The sequence below is a fragment of the Pecten maximus genome, chromosome 15 (assembly GCF_902652985.1).
Source record: "Pecten maximus chromosome 15, xPecMax1.1, whole genome shotgun sequence".
Classification (NCBI taxonomy): Eukaryota; Metazoa; Mollusca; class Bivalvia; order Pectinida; family Pectinidae; genus Pecten; species Pecten maximus.
In genome coordinates this window covers 6,029,879-6,054,739 of record NC_047029.1, presented here as the reverse complement: position 1 = coordinate 6,054,739, position 24,861 = coordinate 6,029,879, and the positions used below count along the sequence as shown (strand labels likewise).

General features: G+C 35.7%; 1 protein-coding gene across 6 annotated transcripts; it reads left to right on the top strand.

Moving 5' to 3' along the window:
• Positions 1-33: 33 nt before the first annotated feature.
• LOC117343728 (GATOR complex protein MIOS-A-like) lies at positions 34-24,861 on the top strand. Of its 6 annotated transcripts, XM_033906201.1 has the most exons (27): positions 34-172; positions 1,631-1,815; positions 2,432-2,499; positions 3,066-3,148; positions 4,679-4,722; positions 4,990-5,048; positions 5,579-5,738; positions 6,149-6,250; positions 6,903-6,997; positions 7,344-7,385; positions 7,744-7,799; positions 8,310-8,383; positions 8,864-8,908; positions 11,962-12,077; positions 12,723-12,857; positions 13,000-13,075; positions 13,267-13,459; positions 13,963-14,025; positions 15,146-15,249; positions 15,675-15,844; positions 16,266-16,334; positions 16,646-16,718; positions 17,290-17,428; positions 18,300-18,341; positions 18,695-18,869; positions 23,518-23,626; positions 24,273-24,861. In XM_033906201.1, exons 2-27 carry the CDS (start codon positions 1,689-1,691, stop codon positions 24,476-24,478), a joined length of 2,625 nt encoding a protein of 874 aa, XP_033762092.1. In that variant the 5' UTR covers positions 34-172; positions 1,631-1,688; the 3' UTR covers positions 24,479-24,861. The 6 variants fall into 6 exon arrangements, 2 of the variants coding, with proteins under 2 accessions (XP_033762092.1, XP_033762093.1); XR_004536069.1 differs by lacking the exons at positions 23,518-23,626; positions 24,273-24,861 and adding an exon at positions 17,440-17,583 and having other exon boundaries at positions 17,290-17,408; positions 18,695-18,760; XR_004536067.1 differs by lacking the exons at positions 23,518-23,626; positions 24,273-24,861 and having other exon boundaries at positions 17,290-17,583; positions 18,695-18,760.

The following is a 24,861-nucleotide window of genomic DNA, read 5'->3' as shown; positions in this document are numbered from 1 at the left end:
CTACCGTAAATTAGAAGAATCTGTTGACTTCCGCTCAAAACGAAACGGCAAGGAGAAGTTTTTCACTAACTTGTTTGCTGTTGTGACATGTTTTGGAACATTCTTATATCATATTTATGGTACAGACAAAACAAAATCACATTAGAGATAAATGCTGTCAACTGAAAAAAACGTAAGCTAAATGTGAACAGTAGTTGATCAGATTTGAATTTTGATATATTTCGCCCCCTTATATGCAATTCCTCAGTGACATGTCAGATGACCGCACGCGTCCTTTGTACACGTGCAATCACAGACTTAAATTACAACTTTTAATGCCAATCTTGAAAATTGCACTAACGACTCTAAACAGTTTTTATAAAATTGTAATATTCAAAGGCAACTTTTTGATTGCAGCTGTACATGTATATACTTCTAAAAGTTGAATATTTGTTCCAATAGATCTAGAGTTCTCCATAACTATGGAACCCCAAATTAACATATATTCAATCAATTGAACCTATCTTCAATTATATTTAATTGAATATAGGTTCAATTAAATTGAAGATATGTCCAATTATTTGTACCTGTCTGTAATCGTTTAAAGATAGGTACACTTGAATTGAACCTAGCTATCTTTAATTGAATTGAACCTATCTCTAATTGAATTAAACCTATCTTCAAAAACAACATATCCTTAATTGAATTAAACCTATCTTTAAATTAATTGCACCTATCTTTAATTCAATTGAACCTTTCTTTAATTCATTGCGCCAAAATGAGAATAACAATGTCTCTCCCTTGGATCTCTCCTTCAGGGAGATACGAAAGACAGCTGGAGATGGAAGAAGTACCAGAAACAAGTATCTTGATAGCGAAATTACCGGAAGAACAAGGGGAGCAGTCCCTTTTCCCTATTTGTTCGTAAAATGTAATTGAACTTCAGATAGGTTCAATTCAATTAAGGATAGGTTCAATTCAATTAGAGATAGGTACAATTCAATTAGAGATAGGTTCAAATCAGTTGAAGATATGTTCAATTAGTATTATTTAAACCTATCTAATTGAATTGAACTTATCTCTAATTGAATTGAACCTCTCTCTAATTGAATTAAACCTATCTTTAATTGAATTGAACATATCTTATTTGAAGATATGTTCAATTAATTGAAGATATGTTAATTGGGCGTTCCATACATTAGAATAGTCTTATAAAGTGGTAATTCTCTGAAATAGACATTAACAAATCGGAAAGCATTTAAAAGGTAGCTATATTTTCAATCAGAAGTACCACAGTTAACTTAGAAGGGTGCCTTTCCTAGTTTTACTCCCAGTGTACATGTGTGCAGCATATTTTTCATCAGCACACGTGAGAGTGGTCAATTGTGCCAATCATGTGACAGGAAGGAGTAATGATAAATGGCCTGCACACACTGGGACTCTTACTAGAATAGGCATGTAGCACATCTGATTGAAGCTATATGTAGCTATCTTTTGAATGCTTTCCATTTTGTTAATGTCAGTTTTAGAGTAAATTTGGTGTTTGGAGAACTGTGGACCCTTTCTGTTAGTTATATTTCTGTATAAGGTAATATTTATTATTTTGATCATAACACCTTTTAAGCTTAGATTCACATTTATAAATTCACAGACAATATGAAGACAAAATGAAAAAATATTGATCAGTGAGCGGAAATCACTGACTGACCATGTCAACTGGGACAAAGATCCTGTGGTCACCCACGCAAAAAGACCAGTATCTCACCTACGGGTCGATAGTCAATCTGTACAAGGTCATCCGATGCAGTGATAGTGATGCTTTCAAAGGAATTCAAGGTATATTGCAGTGACTTATTCTTTAACATCTTCCTGTATATGGAAACACTGGGGATGACATGTACAGCAGATCAGAGCTCAGGAAGGGGCGTTTGTAGTGTTGGCAGCAATTCAAAATCTTCTAGTATAGTGTAAATCATTATCAAACACTGTATTCAATGTATACATTGTATTTCATCTTAAATTCTAGATTTTGATTCCTGCTTTACCATGAATTATTATACTGTAAAATGAAAATGAAAAAGAGGAAGGGCTTATTGATTATATATGTAATCAGAATATAACATTTCAAGACTTTTTCTTGACAGAATGCGATTTCTTGTTTAGCCTAATCAAATTTTTTAATTTACTTTTGTATCACTTTTGGATAGTAGGATTTATGATTTGTTAATACTAACAGATATGTTGTAGTCTATAAAAACATGAAAATTTTTAATTATCGTAGTTCCTTTGTGCACTAAAATTACATTTGAAATCAGAGAAACACCTTTGTTTGGCTGCATGTTCTGTTAACCTTCTTGAAATAATATAATGTTGTTATTGCAGACATGATTCAGTTGAGAACTTCAATGTTCGGTGTTGATGATATGGCTTATTTGTAAATTTCTCTTAACAGCAACAAGATTATCTGATGATACTTATGGTATCCATTTGGCTGTTAATTCTGGGATACAATATCTGAAGGTAAGAGGATTTCATTATAGATAGTTCATTAGCTATCAGTATTTAGAAGTTGTAATAACAGGTTATGACCAACAGTAGTAGTGGAAACTTTAAGGTCTTGACAATTTAGTTTTGAAAAGTTCATTGTGGAAGTAAGATATAATGAGAATTAGCTCGCCCAAATGGTAATTTTCTAAGAAAAGGTTATAATTCCCCTTTGCACAAGGTAAATCCAATTTTTGTATTCCCTATAGTGAGTGCAAACTTTTAATGTCTTGGCAATTTAGTTTTGAAAAGTTCATTGTGGAAGTACATGTTAATGTAATATTTATTTCATTGTTTCTTTTTAAAGGATCTTATTATTTTTTCAGTGAAGTATTTCTGTCCCATAATCACTACATTTATGTATGGTATCTGGTAATAACATCTGTTATAAGAATTAACAAGACAGAAGTAGCAGTAATATGATGAGAAAGTTGTTGCCTTCTTGATAATTTTATCATGATTCTGTAGCAAGGACATTTTCCTGTAGATATTGCTAATGTCTGACGACTTAACATATTAAAAGAACTTTTGTTTGCTTGCAGACTGTTGCCTGGTACCCTGGCAAAGACGAACAGGGCAATCTTATAGCTGTAGGACAGCCTAATGGCAAAATAATCCTCACCAGGTAAAAAGATCATTCTAACCAGGTAACAAAATAATCCTCACCAGGTAACAAAATAATTCTAACCAGGTAACAAAATAATCCTCACCAGGTAACAAAATAATCCTCACCAGGTAACAAAATAATCCTCACCAGGTAACAAAATAATCCTCACCAGGTAACAAAATAATTCTAACCAGGTAAACAGATCATTCTTACCAGGAAAGATCATTCTAACCAGGTAAAAGATCATTCTAACCAGGTAAAAAGATTATTCTAACCAGATAATAAGATTATTCTAACCAGGTAGTAAGATTATTCTAACCAGATAATAAGATTATTCTAACCAGGTAAAAAGATCATTCTAACCAGGTAGTAAGATTATTCTAACCAGATAATAAGATTATTTCTAACCAGGTAAAAAGACCATTCTAACCAGGTAGTAAGATTATTCTAACCAGTGCATGGCAGGTAGTAATATTATTCTAACCAGATAATAAGATTATTCTAACCAGGTAAAAAGATCATTCTAACCAGATAATAAGATTATTCTAACCAGGTAAAAAGATTATTCTAACCAGATAATAAGATTATTCTAACCAGGTAAAAAGATCATTCTAACTAGGTAGTAATATTATTCTAACAAGGTAATATAATGATTATTCTTAAGTTATATCAGGGTTTTCCCTGTCATTTTGTTTTAGGGAGTCCCAGGGACTCCTCAATTTTAAAACTAGGAGTCCCAGCAGAAATTCAGGAGTCCCATTTTTTTTTAACTTTGTGAAATTGTCATGTGTACTGACTAATGACTATTGTAAAAACAGTTAACGCTACAGACAACAAAGAAACTTCCGATCGTTCGCTGCATGGTTACAAACTTTGTCTACATCATAGTTGTTTAGACGCTTCAATTAGCCGAACTTAAGACTTTTACCATTTCAAACTCGCGGAAGACTCGGATTTACCCTGATCATAAATGACCTATTTATAGCTATTACCAGGCCTAGATTTGTAAAAACATCGATTGATCATACCAGCGAGAAATGAACACAGCACAATACTGACAAAAAGTTATTTTTTTAGCGATGTGGTTATGTAGTTTAATTAGACGTTTGTCTATTTATTATTGCGTCCCACGGACGCAAATACTTTTGTTTTGCGAGTCCTTCGTGATTTTTTTGCGTCCTAGACGCAGAAAACCTGCGTCCGGGAAAACCCTGTTATATGATTATTCTAATCAGATAAAAAGATTATTCTAAAGAAGAAAAACATGGGGGAAAAAATTATCATCTGGTAACAAGATGATTTTCATCAGGAATAAATAAAATTGAAATTATGTGATTTTCGAACAAATGTATTCTTTTGTATGAACAATGTAACATTTAATACGAGCTGGTTGATATTTGTCTCTGGCATGAACTAGTTTGATGAATTGTCTGCTTCTGAATTTATAGTGAAGTTCCCTGAACAGTGAGGAGTCTGTTACAATATGTTTGTAGGAATTATTTAAACTCCTGACACTTTAATCCTTTCATACTTTAATGTTGGTTTTAGTTTTGGACAGCCTGGTGGCAGTGATTTGGTGGGAAAGGAATTCAGTAAGTGTTATAAGGTTGCTTTTAAACACATTTTATTATGCTTCTAATAATTCAAGGAAGATGATTGGGCACAAGTTATGTCAATATGTTGAAGCCCTCTCCTCGACAAACACGCTATATACACTGTCACAAGTTTTCAAATATTATTGACACTAGTTTTGTTTATATGCTTTTACACAGAATCTAATTTTTTAATCATAACTGAAATAATATGAATATTTTAAAAGTATTATAACAATAGATTTAACATGTGACCTCACCTTTCAGGTCCTAAACACACCAGATCATGTGTTTACTTGGCATGGAATCCAGAGGAAACCAATTTGGTAAGTACAGTACAAACATTAATATGAAAATGATAACAGATATGACTTTCTAGTTTATATATATTATGTTGTAGGTAGAGAAAAGGAGTAAAATCAATCGCACACTTGACCTGTTTAAATTTGAGAAAGATGCTATTAACTTAATCGTTTTGACCTAATTCCTCCGAAGTATGTCATATCCCCAGTAAGACATGCATATGTCCATTCTTATGTTACAACATGCAGGGCTGTAGTAGTACGATTTTGTTTTTATTTAGCTTGCTTGATTTATTGCCCTGTTAACAGCCAGGGTCATTTTTAGGCAGGGTCTCATTGTAGTAGCTGGTGACTACATAACAGGAGGTCTGTCATTTTTGGAGTGATCACTAAGGATACTGAATTGCCTTTGTCAGTATGTTACTGGTATTAGCAGATTTTTGGTCTCAGATTTATATGTCCTCTTCTCAGAATAACATCAGACGTTATATTCTATGTTGTGATTTGGTGTCGATTTCCTGAATCATTCACTAACACTCCTCTTGCGTTAACAGATAGCTGAAGGTTTAGAGAAGTACCGAAGTGACCCCTGTATCCTGATATGGGATATCCACTCCAAGCCAGGCAATGAGCTCACTTCAACGCTGGAGAGACAACGCTACAGCTCCTCCATTAGTGAATCCAGTGTGATCACTAAACCTATAACAGAACTAGGTACACACATCTTTACTGAACCCAAAACCAGATATATTCATCTGAAAATGTACATTACAGAAAATGATAAATCAAAAGCTGGGTATACATGTTTCACTTTAAATTATCTGAAGATGTCTCGACTTCAGTAAAATTCATTTAACAAATTGTCATTTTCACAAATCGTATGCCTTGAATGTATTATTTTGTCTTGTTTATGTGGTTATGATTATGTATGTAATAGTATGCTGCCTGTATTAGATACCATAGTTTTACTTTGCGTACTTTGATTATCCTGATAATAATAGCTTAATGAAGGGCATTTGGTCCAAACGGAATTGTTTGTCTTAGTCTGTTGAGTTTGTGTCAGAATTCAATGTTTTCTACCTACCTCTCTGATCCCACTGTACAGATGTGTGTTTGATTGACAGGTCCGGGTGACACCACTGGATCCCTCGCCTGGTTCCACAAGGACACCAAAACATTTGCAGCAGGAATGGGCTCAAAGTACATCAAGATCTTTGACTTAAGAGGTAGACATTTGTAATAAAATAATCAGTCTATGTTAACTACCGATAATCTCAATATTTTATTGCATATTCATTACTTGATTAAATGAGGCTTTAACTTTTCTTTTAACATTTTAACTACAGTCTACTTGTCTTCCTGTTTCATAATTGAGTTTAAAGGCAATAAAAATCACCAATACTGGTGTCATTTACTAAGTACAGTGTTGTTCAAGTTAAATTCACATGTGATCTATACCTAATGGTTAAGGACTAACCTCAGAATACTAGAATACCTTGTATTCCTCAAACTCAGAGTATGGCCCAAACGTGTTTAACATGGTTTTACTGTACAATTTGTTATTTACAGAATACAGATCTGTTCAGGGGAAAAGCTGACAATAATGTTAAATTGATATTCAACACAAATTAATAGTACATTAGTTTTAAATGACTGCTGTCAAATATTTACACTATATTTTGAGGTATTTTGTAAGATCGATAATTATCGATAATCAAAATTATTTCTTTGATTTCTGATTATGGGAACCACCTTATTTTAGAGATCCACAGTGTGTGTCAATGAATGTTGTTCTGTGATTTTACTTAATTTCTCATATAAATCATCATATTCATTTAAGATTTGAAAACTTGACGAGTAATATTTTGATGTTGATAGAGACGAGTAGACAACACCTGACCACGAACACAAAGAGTGTGTACGGAATCTGTATGGACCCCAAGAACGATTATAGATTAGCATCCTACCACGAGGTATGTTCTCCTTTGTCCAGAACACAATGGTTAAAAATACCTAGGACAAATTTGTCTGAGAGTACTAATTTAATGGAGTATTCCAGTAAAATATCTACCCAAATGGAGGACTACAGACTTTTCCAACAACAAGAACCACCAAAAGAAGTGAATCAATGAAAACAATTCATTTGCTATCATGGTATAAGACACTTTTTCTCCCATGCACACCATGCATAGAATTTTCTCCTATGAAACTCCCGAAAACTCCTGTGATAGATACTTTAGTATAGTAGATCATGTATAATGTCTACACAGAACTATTTCTGTTTTGCCCTGATTGCTATTTTCTCTTGTTCTATTTCAGAATCAAGTTTCAGTCTGGGACATCAGGAACTTTGATAAACCTGTATCCTTTACACATTTGTCTGCAGTAAAATATAGTTATAGTAATGAAACTGAGGCTGGAGATCTAGTGTGAAGCTAGAGGTATTCCAGTAATTATATCCCACATGAGGACTCCAGTAAAATATATATCCCACATTATGACTCCAGTAATTATATCCTGCATGAAGACTCCAGTAAAATATATATCATATAATATACACTGTATATTATATCAATGTTTTTTGTAAGTACTATGTCAACTAGACCTTCTCTGTATATTGAAGAGAAACTGTGTGTGAGGTATTTTAGCTGTATCTGATTGGATGAAAAGGGGACTTTGTGTGGAAATGATAAAAATGTGTCCTTGACCTTTGACCTAGATAATGACATTTCCTGAAACAAAGCCTGTAGTTCAAATTGGTTGGTGTCCAACCAGGTGAGTAAACAGAAACGGATACACTCTCATCCAAAAATAACAATACACTTTCCTCTGAATTGTAGGTAGATTATAATTTATAAACCCCTAAGAATACTTTTGTACTGCTACACATTATTGGATTATATAAAAAAATAAATAAAAAATTAAAAATCGCTCTGTTATTCAAAATATGCTGCAATCATTCTCCTTGATATTATCTGATGTTGTAATTCTTTGTTGATGTTTAAGATTTTAGAGATTCTTTATTATCAATAGTACAATGTACATTGATTGATACATTTATCAGAATTTTGATGTGTTGGACTTGGCCAGCTATTTGAGATTCCTTTTGTGATAATACCTGAATAACTTGATTCTGTGGTGAACCTACCCCAATATTTGAAGACAACTGAATTTGAATTTAGCCTTGTTTAATAGGAACACAAATTACTGTATAAAATCATGTAATTGTGTACATGTGTTATGTGGAATTATATCTGTATGCTTTGGTTTGATTTTGATGGACAGAATGGGATTTTTAGCTGTGTTGGTGAAGGAAACTTCTGCTGTAAAGCTATATGATATCCGTCACATACCAATGGGTAAGTTCTGACAAGTTCTCTCCGGGTTATAAAGTAAGTCAGATTCCATTTTGAGGAAAACATTTCATCAAGCACAGAAAACATTATATTGATACTTGATCAAATTATCGTCCTGGAGCCTGTTAAAAAATCATGGCTGATACTTGATGAAGTGGACTCTGAGTTTAAAAGAAGAAGACCAAATGTCTACTGGCTGGTAACTGATTTAAGTTCATGCCAAAACAATTGTAAATAAGTGTATCAACAAAGGGTTTGTCAACATAAAATTTAGAAGAAATCTTCAAATATTACTCTGCAATAAGTCCTGCACGCTCTGAGGTACAGATTATGTGTGGGGGCCCTAGGTTTATTACATGATAAGATTAGGTATGAATTTGTTTCACTGCATGCTGTATGAGTATAAGTTTGCCATAGTGAGTTATTGTCAATGTCTACATGTCAATAAACACAAGCAAATTGATTTTTCTGTCTGTTGAACAGGTGCTGATGATTTGGACCCTGCCATCATAGAGAGGAATGTCCAGTGTAAGTTTAGACTTTATCAGGACAATTTTTAATTGTAACATTTCAGGAGTAAATATTGATGGACCTGCAGATATTAATACCTTGATAGCTTTCGCCAAAGTGTGTCTAAAACAGCAACCTAAAATCACTTGGTGTATCATTATTCCATAAACGGACTGCTGTGTTCAACCATTGTACCGTGATAAACAAAAACACTGGAGATAAACTATATTATAATAACCGGTGTCTGTCTGTCTGTCTGTCCGCACTTCCATGTCTTCAGATTATGTCAGAATTCAATTATCTAAATGTGCTCAATTTCAGACATGCTGTTGTATATAGATGTACAATTGGGTTTAAAACTAGTTTCTAGGCTCAAGTTTAGTATTTCTAAAAATAGAACTGGAGGTATACTGCCCAGTTAAGATGTTTCAAAAGAGTACTAATCATCTGGTGTTTCATCATTGATATCTACATGTACCATATTTTACCAGGTATAAGCCCATGTTTGGGGATAAGCCCACCTCCTCTATTTTTCATATTTTCTCTGCATAGATCCATATTGGGAATAAGCCCACCCCACCCACTATTGAATGTCTAATCCACAATGAAAAAAAAATAAAATAAAATAACACAAAAAATGTTTTGTGAAAATGATTACTGGTTAAATGCATCGTTTCTATGAAAAAATAAATCTTAATACCTAATGAAAAACTTTTTTTTCCTCGATGAAAACAATATTTTTAGATTGATCATATCCTGGTATTATACAGTCTGGCAAGCATTAAGTTTATGTCACTTTGATAATATCCACTTGGAGGATGCCAAGATAAAAATATATTATGTAGTTTGGTACAGGTATGATAACAAAACGAAATGCATTGACCAATATTTTCTTCTCTAAAAAGATTGAAAAAACTAACTTTAAAAATTGGCATATTTTAATGATTGAAACTAGATGTTCGCAAAAGAAATGATGTTATAATCATACAAATTTTTCCTTTTCAAATGACAGAAAAACTAGATCTGATATTGAAAAGCAGTTCTGTTGGTAACGGGTAATATTTTTTATTTTGTTCTGAAGGGCTACCAAGTTTGTTCAAATGAATGACCTTGAACTTCATTCAAGGTCATAGGAGTCAAAAAGGCTAAAATCTTTAAACGACATCTTCTCAATAACCAACAGTTCCAGAGACTTAATATTTGGCCTGCAGCATGCTGGGGTGAAGGGTTACCAAGTTTGTTCAAATGAATGACCTTGACCTTCATTCAAGGTCACAGGAGTCAAAAAGGCTAAAATCTTTAAACGACTTCTTCTCAATAACCGAGAGGCCCAGGGAGTTGATATTAGGTCTGTAGCATGCTGGGGTAAAGGGCTACCAAATTTGTTCAAATGAATGACCTTGACCTTCATTCAAGGTCACAGGAGTCAAAAAGGCTAAAATCTTTAAACGACTTCTTCTCAATAACCAAGAGCCCCAGAGACCTTATATTTGGCCTGTAGCATGCTGGGGTGAAGGGCTCCCAAGTTTGTTCAAATGAATGACCTTGACCTTCATTCAAGGTCACAGGAGTCAAAAAGGCTAAAATCTTTAAACGACTTCTTCTCAATAACCAAGAGTCCCAGGAAGTTGATATTGGGTCTGTAGCATGCTGGGGTAAAGGGCTACCAAGTTTGTTCAAATGAATGACCTTGACCTTCATTCAAGGTCACAGGAGTCAAAAAGGCTAAAATCTTTAAATGACTTCTTCTCAATAACCAACAGTTCCAGAGACCTAATATTTGGCCTGCAGCATGCTAGGGTGAAGGGCTCCCAAGTTTGTTCAAATGAATGACCTTGACCTTCATTCAAGGTCACAGGAGTCAAAAAGGCTAAAATCTTTAAACGACTTCTGCTCAATAATCAAGAGGCCCAGGGAGTTGATATTGGGTCTGTAGCATGCTGGGGTAAAGGGCTACCAAATTTGTTCAAATGAATGACCTTGACCTTCATTCAAGGTCACAGGAGTCAAAAAGGCTAAAATCTTTAAACGACTTCTTCTCAATAACCAAGAGTCCCAGAGACCTAATATTTGGCCTGTAGCATGCTGGGGGGAAGGGCTCCCAAGTTTGTTCAAATGAATGACCTTGACCTTCATTCAAGGTCACAGGAGTCAAAAAGGCTAAAATCTTTAAACAACTTCTTCTCAATAACCAAGAGTGCCAGGGAGTTGATATTGGGTCTGTAGCATGCTGCGGTAAAGGGCAACCAAATTTGTTCAAATGAATGACCTTGACCTTCATTCAAGGTCACAGGAGTCAAAAAGGCTAAAATATTTAAACGACTATTTCTCAATAACCAACAGTCCCAGAGACCTAATATTTGGCCTGCAGCATGCTGGGGTGAAGGGCTACCAAGTTTGTTCAAATGAATGACCTTGCCCTTCATTCAAGGTCACAGGGGCCAAAAAGGCTAAAATCTTTAAACGACTTCTTCTCAATAACCAAGAGTCCCAGGGAGTTGATGTTGGGTCTGTAGCATGCTGCGGTAAAGGGAAACCAAATTTGTTCAAATGAATGACCTTGACCTTCATTCAAGGTCACAGGAGTCAAAAAGGCTAAAATCTTTAAACGACTTCTTCTCAATAACCAACAGTCCCAGAGACCTAATATTTGGCCTGCAGCATGCTGGGGTGAAGGGCTACCAAGTTTTTTTCAAATGAATGACCCTGACTCACATTCAAGGTCAGGTCGATCAAGTATGCTTAAATCTTTAAATGACTTTTAGTGAAAAGCCAAAGTGCAGAGAGACATTATATTGGTCCTGTAGCATGCTTTCAAATAACTGCAGGATCCATGTATGAAAAGATCACTGCATTGCAGGTGAGCGATTTGGGCCCATTGGGCCCTTGTATTCATGTACATTTTAAGTATCTTGTGGTATATTGAAGTCAATCTTCCGAAGTGTCTTTGATTGAAACACTTTTTGATGATTTAAAAAAAAAAACACACAAAATCTTGAAAGTAAAAATGATATCAATTATTTCTAGAATCTTGTAAAAGATAAATAATTTTCAGATATGTTTGTTTTCAGGTTATGCTAACCAATGCATGGCTTTTTCCTGGCACCCTACGGATGAAAACCGCATGCTGACAGTGTCACAGACCGGAGCAGTCAAGGACATAACCGTACACGAGAGAATTCCTGTGGTAATCACCGAAACACTGAATTATAAATGTATCAAATTAAAACTAAGGTGTCCTATACACGAGACAATAGAACACTTTACACAAGAAAAGGAGCCATGTTGGCCGAGTGGTTAAGGTATCCCGACACTTTATCACTAGCCCTCCACCTCTGGGTTGCGAGTTCTAACCTACTTTGGGCAGTTGCCAGGTACTGACTGTAGACCGGTGGTTTTTTCTCCGGGTACTCCTAATTTCCACCACCTCCAAAACCTGGCACATCCTTAAATGACCCTGGCTGTTAATAGGACGTTAAACAAACACAAACCAAAAACCAAACACAAGACAATCTCCACAGTACCAGCCTAATTTCCACAAGTCTTTTATTTGGATTTAGACATTTTCATTTATTGACACTTTATACCAAATTTACGTGATTGAACCAAATCGTCAGTAAACTATTACATCACATACCCCTGTGTTGTAAAATGTATAATTATGTGGTATCTGTAGATATAACTTATGTTTCAGATGTGGACATCACAGTTCCACCTGTTTGGTATAATTATGTGATATCTGTAGATATAACTTGTGTTTTAGATATGGTCATCACAGTCCCGACTGTCCAGTATAATTATGTGGTATCTATAGATATAACTTGTGTTTCAGATGTGGTCATCACAGTTTCACCTGTCCTGGGCCTGTGGTAAAAGAATGGTTGATGTTGTGTCCCCAAAAAACAGCCAGACTATTGATATATCACAGAGGATTCGACAGCGCATTACCAAGGGATACGGTACACAGGTAACAAATAATGGTCATTTACGGTAACCTCATACTTTCACGATGAAAATATTTGACAGATAAAAGTTTTGAAAGAGCAAGGTTTTTTTCCACATTGACCAGGTACATGTATATACTATTTTGAACATTTTTTTCATCACAGACAGTAAATGTGGAGCATAATGCCCATGTAGTCATCGAAGAACAACACCTACGAGGGATGTGGCGATGGCTGTCTGGTATCCTTGTATTTTATAAATGTTAAAATGAAAAATTTATGTATGATAGCTATTCTGTGTGAGGACATGGAATTGATCTTTAATAGGGGCTGACAGAATGGGTCAACAACCCTGCCAGTTATATTAAACCATTGTCAGGGAAAATAAGATATTTTGAGCTGTGAAGTCTTTGATCCTTAACTTTGGATCAGTAACCAGACAGTTAGTGGATGAGAACAGACAAACACAAACTAAGATAAATATATCCCGATGTACGGGAATCAAAAGTCTCCTACAACAGGAGACTGACACCAGTAACAATGCGAGTTACTGGCCGTGGCAGGAAGTCGACGGTAATGTACTGAGTAACCTGAAGACAATGAGGATTTACTCCAGCGAGGAAAGGTAAATATGATGTTGTTTGTTTTTTCGTTTGTTTTATTTATTGCCCCGGGAACAGCCAGGGTCATTTTGAGGCTGAGTCTCCTTGTGGTGGTTAGTGACTATCTCACTGAACAACATACAAGAGGCTGGTCACATGCTGTCGTGAGCAATTAGGGTAAATTGTCTTGCCCAAGGATACAACTGTAACCTCACAGACCAGCCGGCATTCTGACTGACTGAGCTATCAGAATTAGAATTTTGAAAGTTTGAAAATTAAGTGCTTTTATTTGAATACTTCATTGATATTTTGAAAATGTATTATTCAAAAGAGTATATGAAGTTGACTTCACTATAAAATCAGTTTCAACATAACTGCATGACGGCAAAAGTGGATATACATGTACAAATTTTCGAAGTGGCAATTCTGAAATAAACTTCAATTGTTTGATTATTTGACTGAAAACTATTTGCTTTTGGAATTTTATAATCCCAGGTGAATGACTGATTTACTGATGTGTTTGTAGGAGGAGAGCTCTACAGTTGTGTGGGTGGAGAAACAAGGAGATGGTGGATGTGTTCCTGGAGGAGTAAGTACAGTCAGACTAGTACTGTTAGGCAGTATACCAAACAGACTAGACTATACAGACTTTATAATAAACACCCCTGTAGGAATTTCAGGCAATTTTCAAAGGAGTTATGTCCCTTTATGTAATTATTATGTCTATGAATGCACATACTCCTTCATAATACAGTAGTGTCATTTAATTTCTTGCAGTTACTGTGTGATCTCTCATTAAGCAGGAATTTAGCAATTGTTGGAATTTTAAACTTTTATATCATGAGATGTCAAAAGTTGAGATTTGCATCTTGTTTCTGAAATATGTTCAACTTTGTTTGTAATGACATTCTGAGAACCATAAAAACAGTGATTTGGTGTCAGTTGTTTCATGTGTATAGGTAGAACATATGTACCGTATTTATCAACAAGTAAGCTCCATTCTTCACTTTTGAAGAGTCATCAGTTTAAAAAAATGAAGACTAAAATGGTTCACAAATAAGCCCTGCCAAAATTTTATTGCTTAACTTTTACATTGGGGAAGGAGGCTTGTTTTAGGATAAATACGGTACTTAAACTTTTACACTGGGGGAGGGGCTTGTTTTAGGATAAATACGTTTCTTAACTTTTACACTGGGGGAGGAGGCTTGTTTTAGGATAAATACGGTTCTTTAACTTTTACACTGGGGGAGGGGGCTTGTTTTAGGATAAATACGGTTCTTAACTTTTACACTGAGGGAGGAGGCTTGTTTTAGGATAAATATGGTTCTTAACTTTTACCCTGGGGGAGGGGGCTTGTTTTAGGATTAATATGGTTCTTAACTTTTACACTGGGGTAGGAGGTTGTTTTAGGATAAATACGGTTCTTAATTTTTACACTGGGGTAGGGGGCTTATTTGAGGAAAATTAGGTACTAAACATTTACATACTAGGGGAAGGCGATTCTTTGAGAATAAATAAGGTATAATATAATTCATCTTTTACACTGGGGAGGGGGTTATTTGAGTATAATCAAGGTACTAAACTTTTACACTTAGGGAGGGGGCTTATTTGAGAATTAAAATGTTCCAAACTTTTACACTGAGGGAGGGGGTTCATTTGAGGATAAATATGGTCCCTAGGTAGACATGTTTGTTATTTGTTGTTTACAGACTTGAGACAAAAACGGAATACACCAAGGCTGCTGCTATAGCTTTGTTTAACCTGAAGATGGGCAAGTCTATACAGATCTTGAGTAAGACGGCCACAAAGCAAGGTCAGGGTTTTATATGTAGAACAACAGTTTTATATCGTATTATATAATATCTAAATCATGGCCTGGTCCCAGTTTCAATAACATTGTTCCTTAGCGTGAGGAAAATACCTTTAACATGTACTACTAAGTTTGTCCACAGGTATGGATTATAAAAGTTTAATATAAAGTAAATATGTAACTTACTTCCCTGAATTTTGTCAGGCTTTTCTATGGAAGACCAAAATAATTGTAAAGAATTTCTTTAACTTAGAAAATGTTGATGAAACTGGTGCCAGATCATTGAAATTTCAAGGGATAAATTCTGGCAAATAAATCAATCTTGATTGGAACAAGTGGAAAGTTGATTTTGTTTGGAGAAGGTTGTATATCCCTGAAGGCTGGATAAAATTTTGTATGAGTTGCTCAAACCTACTCTTTTGTGATAGGTTATGAAAACCTAAGTGCGGTTGCCATGGCGATAGCTGGGTACACAGAGGAACAACAGACGATGTGGCGTCGTACCTGTGGATCTCTACTCCAGACTGTCCACGATCCCTACCTCCGGGCCATGTTTTGCTTCCTTGCGAGTGATAAGGAAAACTATGATGAAATTCTGGTACATATGATATCTCCTACTTGATAAATGAGAGAGCAGTGTTACAGTGTAATAAGTAAAAATATTCCATACAGATAAAAGAAACTTAAACCATTTTTTGTCTGAATCATCCTTGGATCCTTCATCATTTGGATACAAATGTAGTCTGATCCTTCGGGGTGGTAAAAGGAAGTTAAATAGAAAAATTCTATATTAAATAACCGTAAATATAGCAAAATAAAATCCCCTGCAAATATTACCAACTATTATTGACAGTATTGCAGGGACAGAACCCAAAATGGAGTAAACCTTACAATATTACTCTCAGTGATAAATATTGCAATTTTGCTGAAATATCTTGATGAGTGATGCAGGTCTTGTAGGCCTTTTGTTTCTGATCACAATTGTATGACATCGTTAATCTTTCTCTTGCTTATTGTAGAATGACCATGAATGTATGACAGTGGCTGATCGACTGGCATTTGCTTGTATGTACCTATCGGACCAAAAGGTACATCCTGCATATATTGATTAGATTTTCCTGGAGTAAAAGAAAATTGTACCCTCCAAATTAATTCTTGATCAACCATGAATTTTTGATTTTAATGGAAATGTCATTGAATGGAGTTAACTCTGTTCATATCTCCTGATCATCTATTGTATATAATCTGTCATTTCTCAGGTTAACATGCTGTAAAGAATTCTGTGTCAAAACCTTTGTCATTGCAATCTGCCAGAAAATTAATTTGATAAGAAATATATTTGTATCTTACTGTAATAGCGTAGGCCTATAAACATTGATTCGGTGTGGTCTGTTTACAGTTAAAGGAGTATGTTGACAGTCTGAGCAGTATTATGAAGGACGAGGGATGTTTGGATGGCTTACTTCTCACAGGTAGCTGATTGTAATAATTTATCTAGTATCCAAATGTTTAATTGTATTTAATATTTCATAATATATTTATTACATAATTATAATGGTTACCTTCTTTCTCTGTTGGCCAACATTTGTGATTTTAGTATGCAAGATTGAGTTATTTTTAGTTCATTTCAAAACTGTTGAGAAGTGCCTTTGCTCTTGTCTGGCATCTACGATTAAGAATAATGGTTAAAATCAGTAAGAAGCAAGTATATGTTTTACTTCAGATTTACCATGATTGATAGACATTACGTAGTGAAGCTTTAGGGAATCATACTTGAAGTCAGCTGAACATAGGTCTAAGTCACTGGGTCTATTGGTAGTATTTACCAAAAGTAGGTCACTTTGACTTTTATTTGGACCTTTCAGCTACATCAAAGAAAAGTTTATCCGGGCCCCAGATAAATAGTTGTTTCTGTAAATACAAGTGTAGATTTGTAGACATAACTGGACGGGTTGAGGATAAAAAATACTTGAAAATCTACATGAATGTTGGATAATAAAAGTAAGTCAATGTTGATGTGAAGGTAAAATTTCCTCTGTCTAGGACTGACATTGGAGGGAGTGGAACTACTACAGAACTATGTCGATAGGACAGGTGACGTCCAGACTGCCGCCCTCGCCGCTGTCTTCACATTTCCTTGTGAGATGTCACACAATGACAAGGTCATCACATGGATTGAAAGGTCAGTACAAGGTCATCACATGGATTGAAAGGTCAGTACAAGGTCATCACATGGATTGAAAGGTCAGTACAAGGTCATCACATGGATTGAAAGGTCAGTACAAGGTCATCACATGGATTGAAAGGTCAGTACAAGGTCATCACATGGATTGAAAGGTCAGTATAATGTAAATGGTGACTGTAACTATTAGTCCACATAGCTCAAAGTAGCAGTAACTTATGGTTTTGTGCAGCATCTGTCTATCCTTAAACTTTTATGCTGAGCAGTTCCTAGAAACTGTTACAATCTAGGAAATCATGCATGGCCAGTAGGTACCCAGAGTACAAAGCTCTGAACTTTCCTCATATGAACATATGATGAACATCTAAGGGGAAAAATGTGTTAAAAACTTTATAAACCACAAAGACTAGTAGTGTAAATGGTTTTTTTCCCACAATAGCCCATCAGTTTGTGGGCTGCTCATTGCCTTCATTCGTCCTTCAACAAGTACCACAATGATCTCTCTCACGTTCCATACGTGGATTTTTTTTTCTTATTTTAGCGTTTTTCGAATCTTCCCATAAAAATTATGGTCGTGCTTATTGAACTTCCTGTCATTGTTTTCTATAGTAAGCAATATTAGTGAGTTAATTCATTATAATTCATCATGTGTTTAAATTCTATTATCTACTAAAGGTTGAGTATGTTAAAATAGATATGTTTACGTATACCAGTATATATTTTTGAGCTATTTTAAGTAATTCAACATTATTCATACAGCACATCAGAGCATCAAAATCATTGGATGTGCTTGTTCCAGGTTTCCAATAACCTTCATAAGAGATATATTATTAGTATTGATCAAGTTTTCACTGGCTTTTGTATGTTACAGTTATAGAGAACTGCTGGATAGATGGAAACTCTGGCACGAAAGGTACATGACATAGAGTATTGTTAACTTATTACTCAGCATAACACTACCATACTTACTGATATCCTCCAGCTTCAATGTAAAGTACACTTTCCCTATATTACTCAAGTCAAGTGATCTTCAATGTAAAGTACACTTTCCTCATTTTACACAAGTCAACTCATCTTCAATGTAAAGTACACTTTCCCTATATTACTCAAGTCAAGTGATCTTCAATAAAATACATCCACCAATAGTCTATTTGTTTCCAGCCAAAGACTGGTTACCAAATATCTGTATAAAAAAATTATAAAGCTTTCGTTTGTCCCCATGATTCAGTCTTCCTTTTACTCAGTTTGCCTATTCGTACACTACAGAGCAGAATTTGATATCATCCGCCACTCCAGCGACAGTCACAGTTCCATGCGACACAATCGACCCCAGGCGTATGTAAGCTGTAACTTCTGTGGGAAGTCCATAGCCTGTAATACTCAGGCTCCATTCCGACTCATGTCCCGCTCCATGATGTCCATGTCAGCCAACAAACCAAAGGTAAGATATATAGAGGTTACACAACTAGTTGCAAAAGACACTTGAAGCGAGTATCTTTTGCAACTTTTAAAAAATAACTTACGAGTGTGAAATAAATTCCATATCAAACAATCACGAGTCGTGTGACCTGTTTCTACCACAATAATATCGGCTTGAATCAAAGGGAAACGTAGCAAAGTATAATTTCGCATATGCAAATAAAGTGTACCGGTGACACCCGGTGATGTGACGTCATTCGATTATTGATGATGTCAATGACAATTGCAGCTTGGGTCAAAGTTCGAATTATTGACCAATCAAAAGACCGGAAGATCATATACCACTAGTGGTATATAACATATTTTCATCCAACAGTCGGCACATTTATACAATGGCTTTAGAGTGGAATGTAGAAACTGAGTTACTCTACTTGTCATGTAACAAACCAAAGATAGGCTATATAGAGGTTCCACAACTCGTGATTGTTGGATATGGAATTTATTTCACACGAGTAAGTTATTTTTTAAAAGTTGCAAAAGACACTCGCTAAAGCTCGTGTCTTTTGCAACTTTTAAAAAATAACTTACTCGTGTGAAATAAATTCCATATCCAACAATCACGAGTCGTGTGACCTGTTTCTACCACAATAATATCGGCTTGAATCAAAGGGAAACGTGGCCAAATTTAACGTATGCAAATTAAGTGTACTGATGACGTCCGGGACCCGGTGATGTGATGTCATTCGATTATTGATGACTTCAATAACAATTGCAGCTTGGGTCAAAGTTCGAATTATTGACCAATCAATAGACAGGAAGGTCATATACCACTAGTGGTATATAACATATATTTATCCAACAGTCGGGACATTTATACAATGGCTTTAGAGTGGAATAACACGGCATATTGTGGTAGAAACTGACTTACTCTCGTATTCATTAATAAACATACATATTTTAGTGGTAATCTTATTTTAGTGATTTTCGCATTTGAAGTATGTATCTTCTGAATTATGATTGCGCTAATTATAGTTGATCTACATTGGTTTCTATGGTAACCATTGTCGGTGTTCTAATTCATCATTCCACCAATCTGTTTTAAATTTGGTTTTGCCAATTTTTGAGCGTGTCAAATTAATTAGGTTTACAATATTTTGTCCATTATTGTTTCAAGATTTATTATACCAAAACAAAATATACATAGTACCTGACTGATTCTAACAGCAACAATTTTAACATTATACTGGGTAGATTCTACATTTAATGACAAATTCTATGTAAGATTTTAGTGACTAGTACATTGATAAAGATGATAAACTACAGAATGTGCTAGTCACTGAAATCTTACATAGAAATTTTTACCAATGTCTAAACTTATGAATATAAGTGTAAAATTGTTAAAGATGACAATTCATCAGTCACTTAGACTGCAAAATTAAATTGATGTACACTTAAAGGTAAAAAGTTACAAATTGTATCTGGAAGTGTTAAGTCAAAGGATTGTGGCTACCATACATTTATGTACCGTTCAGTATAAACAATGTACAAATTGACGTTTTGACAAATTGGCTTGTTAACACATTGTACAGTGGTTTTTGGATCTTTGAAAGGACGATTTATTTCACACGAGTAAGTTATTTTTAGCTCACCTGGTCCGAAGGACCAAGGTGACCTTATGCCATACCGTAGCGTCCGTCGTCTGGCCGGCTGGCCGTCCGTCGGTCAACAATTGACTTCTTCCTCATAACCACAGATCAGAATTTGACCAAATTTGGTCAGAAGTATCCGTATGGGGTGGGGACTCAAAATTGTACAAATGGTGGGGCTGACCCCCCAGGGGCCTGAGGGGCGGGGCCAAAAAGGGTCAATTTGGCTCTATTCATATATACGACTTCTTCTCTGAAATCAAGCAAAGGATATTGCTCCTATTTGCCTGGTAGCATCACTATGGGGTGGGGACTCAAAATTGTACAAATGGTGGGGCTGACCCCCTGGGGATCTGAGGGGTTGGGCCAAAAGGGTCAATATAGCTATATTGATATAAACGACTTCTTCTCTGAAACTGACCAATGGATATCGCTCATATTTGCCTGGTAGCATCACTATGGGTTGGGGATTCAAAATTGTACAAATGATGGGGCTGACCCCCCTGGGGCCGGAGGGGCTGGTCCAAATGTGGTCTATTGGGCTATATTGATATAAATGACTTCTTCTCTGAAACCGAGCAATGGATATTGCTCATATTTGTCTGGTAGCATCACTATTAGGTGGGGATTCAAAATTGTACAAATGATGGGGCTGACCCCACCCAGGGGCCTGAGGGGCGGGTCCAAATGTGGTCTATTGGGCTATATTGATATAAACGACTTCGTCTCTGAAACCGTGCAATGGATATTGCTCATATTTGTCTGGTAGCATCACTATTAGGTGGGGATTCAAAATTGTACAAATGATGGGGCTTACCCCCCAGGGGCCTGAGGGGCGGGTCCAAATGTGGTCTATTGGGCTTTATTGATATAAACGACTTCTTCTCTGAAACCGAACTATGGATATTGCTCATATTGCCAGGTAGCATCACTATTAGGTGGAAATTCAAAATTGTGCAAATGGTGGGGCTGACCCCCCAGGGGCCTGAGGGGCGGGGTCAAAAGGGGTCACTATAGCTATATTGATATGAACAACTTCTCCTCTGAAACAAAGCAATAGATATTGCTCATATTTGACTGTGAGCATCCCGCCTGGGGTAGGGATTCAAAATTGTACAAATGACAGGGCTAACCCCCGGGGCCAAAAGGGGTCATTTTGGCAGAATTGATATTAACAACTTTTTCTCTGAAACTAAGCAAGGATATCTCTAATATTTGACTGGTAGCATTCCCTTGGGTAAAGGATTCAAAATTGTACAAATGACGGGGCCGACCCCCTGGGGGCTGAGGGGCGGGGCCAAAAGGGGGCAATTTTGTTAAATTGATATAAACAACTTCTTCCCTGAAACTAAGCAATGGATATCACTCACATTTGTATGGTAGCATGGTCATGGGGTGGGGATTTAAAATTGTACAAATTTTGGAGTTGACCCCCCCCCCCCCCCCCCTGAGGGGTGGGGCCAAAAGGGGTCAATTTGGCTAAATTGATATGAACAACTTCTTTTCTGAAACAGCTCATATTTGACTGGTAGCATCCTTTTGGGTAGGGATTCAAAATTTTATGAAGGAAGGAACTGACTTTTTTTTTTGGCATAAAAACCTTACGTACCCATATAAAATGCCTATGATATATTGACATAGCAATACCAGTGACAAATATGCTTAATCATCATTCTTGTTTCATATCTCGTGAAATCCAGGTGAGCGATACAGGCCCTCTGGGCCTCTTGTTTAAAAGTTGCAAAAGACACTCGCGTATATAGCGAGTGTCTTTTGCAACTTTTAAAAAATAACTTACTCGTGTGAAATAAATTCCATATCCAACAATCACGAGTCGTGTGACCTGTTTCTACCACAATAATATCGGCTTGAATCAAAGGGAAACGTGGCCAAATTTAGCGTATGCAAATAAAGTGTACTGATGACGTCTGGGACCCGGTGATGTGACGTCATTCGATTATTGATGACTTCAATAACAATTGCAGCTTGGGTCAAAGTTTGAATTATTGACCAATCAATAGACCGGAAGGTCATATACCACTAGTGGTATATAACATATATTTATCCAACAGTCGGCACATTTATACAATGGCTTGAGAGTGGAATAACACGGCGTATTGTGGTAGAAACTGAGTTACTCTGACTCGTATTCATTAATAAACATATATATTTTAGTGGTAATCTTATTTTAGTGATTTTCGCATTTGAAGTATGTATCTTCTGAATTATGATTGCGCTAATTATAGTTGATCTACATTGGCTTCTATGGTAACCATTGTTGGTGTTCTAATTCATCATTCCATGAATCTGTTTTAAATTTGGTTTTGCCAATTTTTGAGCATGTCAAATTAATCAGGTTTACAATATTTTGTCCATTATTGTTTCAAGATTTATTATACCAAAACAAAATATACACAGTACCTGACTGATTCTAACAGCAACAATGTTAACATTATACTGAGTAGATTCTACATTTAATGACAAATTCTATGTAAGATTTTAGTGACTAGTACATTGATTAAGATGATAAACTACACAATGTGCTAGTCACTGAAATCTTACATAGAAACTTTTACCAATGTCTAAACTTATGAATATAAGTGTAAAATTGTTAAAGATGACAATTCATCAGTCACTTAGATTGCAAAATTAAATTGATGTACACTTAAAGGTAAAAAGTTACAAATTGTATCCGAAAGTGTTAAGTCAGAGGATTGTGGCTACCATACATTTATGTACCGTTCAGTATAAACAATGTACAAATTGACATTTTGACAAATTGGCTTGTTAACACATTGTACAGTGGTTTTTGGATCTTTTTAGAGGAAGATTGATATTTTGGCCAGAGTAATGTCTCGTTTATGTTGACAGATAAGTTGCTGTCCTATTTTGGCCATACTAATGTCTCGTTTATGTTGACAGATAAGTTGCTGTCCTATTTTGGCCATACTAATGTCTCGTTTATGTTGACAGATAAGTTGCTGTCCTGTTTTGGCCATACTAATGTCTCGTTTATGTTGACAGATAAGTTGCTGTCCAGGCTGTAGGAAACCACTACCCAGATGTGCTGTGTGCCTGACCAACCTAGGGACTCCCTCAGGGTCAACACTTTGTCAACAGATCGAACATAAAGGTCAGTTTCACTTAAAATCGAATATATAGGTCAGCCTCACTTAAAAACCATTTTCTGCCCCTCAATGTCTCCTTTTTGCTTTAGTACATTTGAACTTTGGGAGCATTATCTTGAAAACTATTGAGCTCATATTTTTACTGACCAACCAAAATGCCTCTTATTCAAATGGAATTTTTTCTTTACCTGTAAAAAAGAAACGGCATACCAAGATGGTGGCTCCCATGTGTCGACATGGTTAGTGTATCTGCCATCTTGCCAAACAAACAAACAAATCAAAGATCAAGAAATAGGCTTGTCAAAAAAAAAAAAAAAAAAAAGAAGGATTTTAAGGATTATGTATGATTAAACAATTATTAATCAATAATCAATTGGTTGACACTACCATAACCAATTATATCCAGTCATTCATGTTGAAATCTCAACCGATGCCCAACACTACTTAAAACATACAGATGATAATGAACAGACCTCCATTACCCTGGTAGTCTAATCTAAAACAGGGCCATCATGTTTCCTGTATCACATTATAGTCAGTCTCTCCTGGTTTTTAAGGGGGATATTTTTTCTCGCAAAATATAGCATTTTAACAGTATGAATTAAATGTACATTTTTTATTACAACTGAAAAAAGTTTTTGTTTGTTTCAGATTTGGAGAACAAGTTGACTCCATTAGACGACTGGTTTACATGGTGTCAGACTTGTCGCCATGGCGGCCATGCTTCACACATCACCTCTTGGTTCAAAGATCACCCACAATGCCCTGTAACAGGATGTGACTGTAAATGTGCAACCTTGGACCCTATTGGACGACTGAAAGCTACTTCACCAATAGTGCCTGCTGGGAAGGCCTGACCTTACATGAGCTCTAGTATTCCTATCCAGAGTGTTTTATTAGACAAAATGTGCAATAAAGGATTCCACAAATTATACCTTTCATTCTTCCTACATAATCCATCAACTCAAGAATCAAGACACAGCAGACTGTCGTTGTTTTGCAGCTCACCCTAGGCCTTGTGATGTGAATTTATAAAAGGAATGAAAACTGTGACACTGAGTGAGGTTAAATTCAATACATGTGACAATACATGTTTTGTTGTACATTTCATTTTAAATTTCAGGTTTTCATCTTGCTCACAATTTGTACAATGTTGATATAATTGTACATTTAAGTCATCATTAATAGGTTTCCATGGTAACCTTTGTCACCATTGAATTTATGATGACGATGTTAACTC

Coding starts and splice junctions, on each gene's coding strand:
- LOC117343728 (XM_033906201.1), top strand. CDS start 1,689: ATGTCAACTGGGACAAAGATCCTGTGGTCACCCACGCAAAAAGACCAG. Junction 14,026..15,145: donor GTGGATGTGTTCCTGGAGGA/GTAAGTACAGTC, acceptor TGTTGTTTACAG/ACTTGAGACAAAAACGGAAT. Junction 15,250..15,674: donor TAAGACGGCCACAAAGCAAG/GTCAGGGTTTTA, acceptor CTTTTGTGATAG/GTTATGAAAACCTAAGTGCG.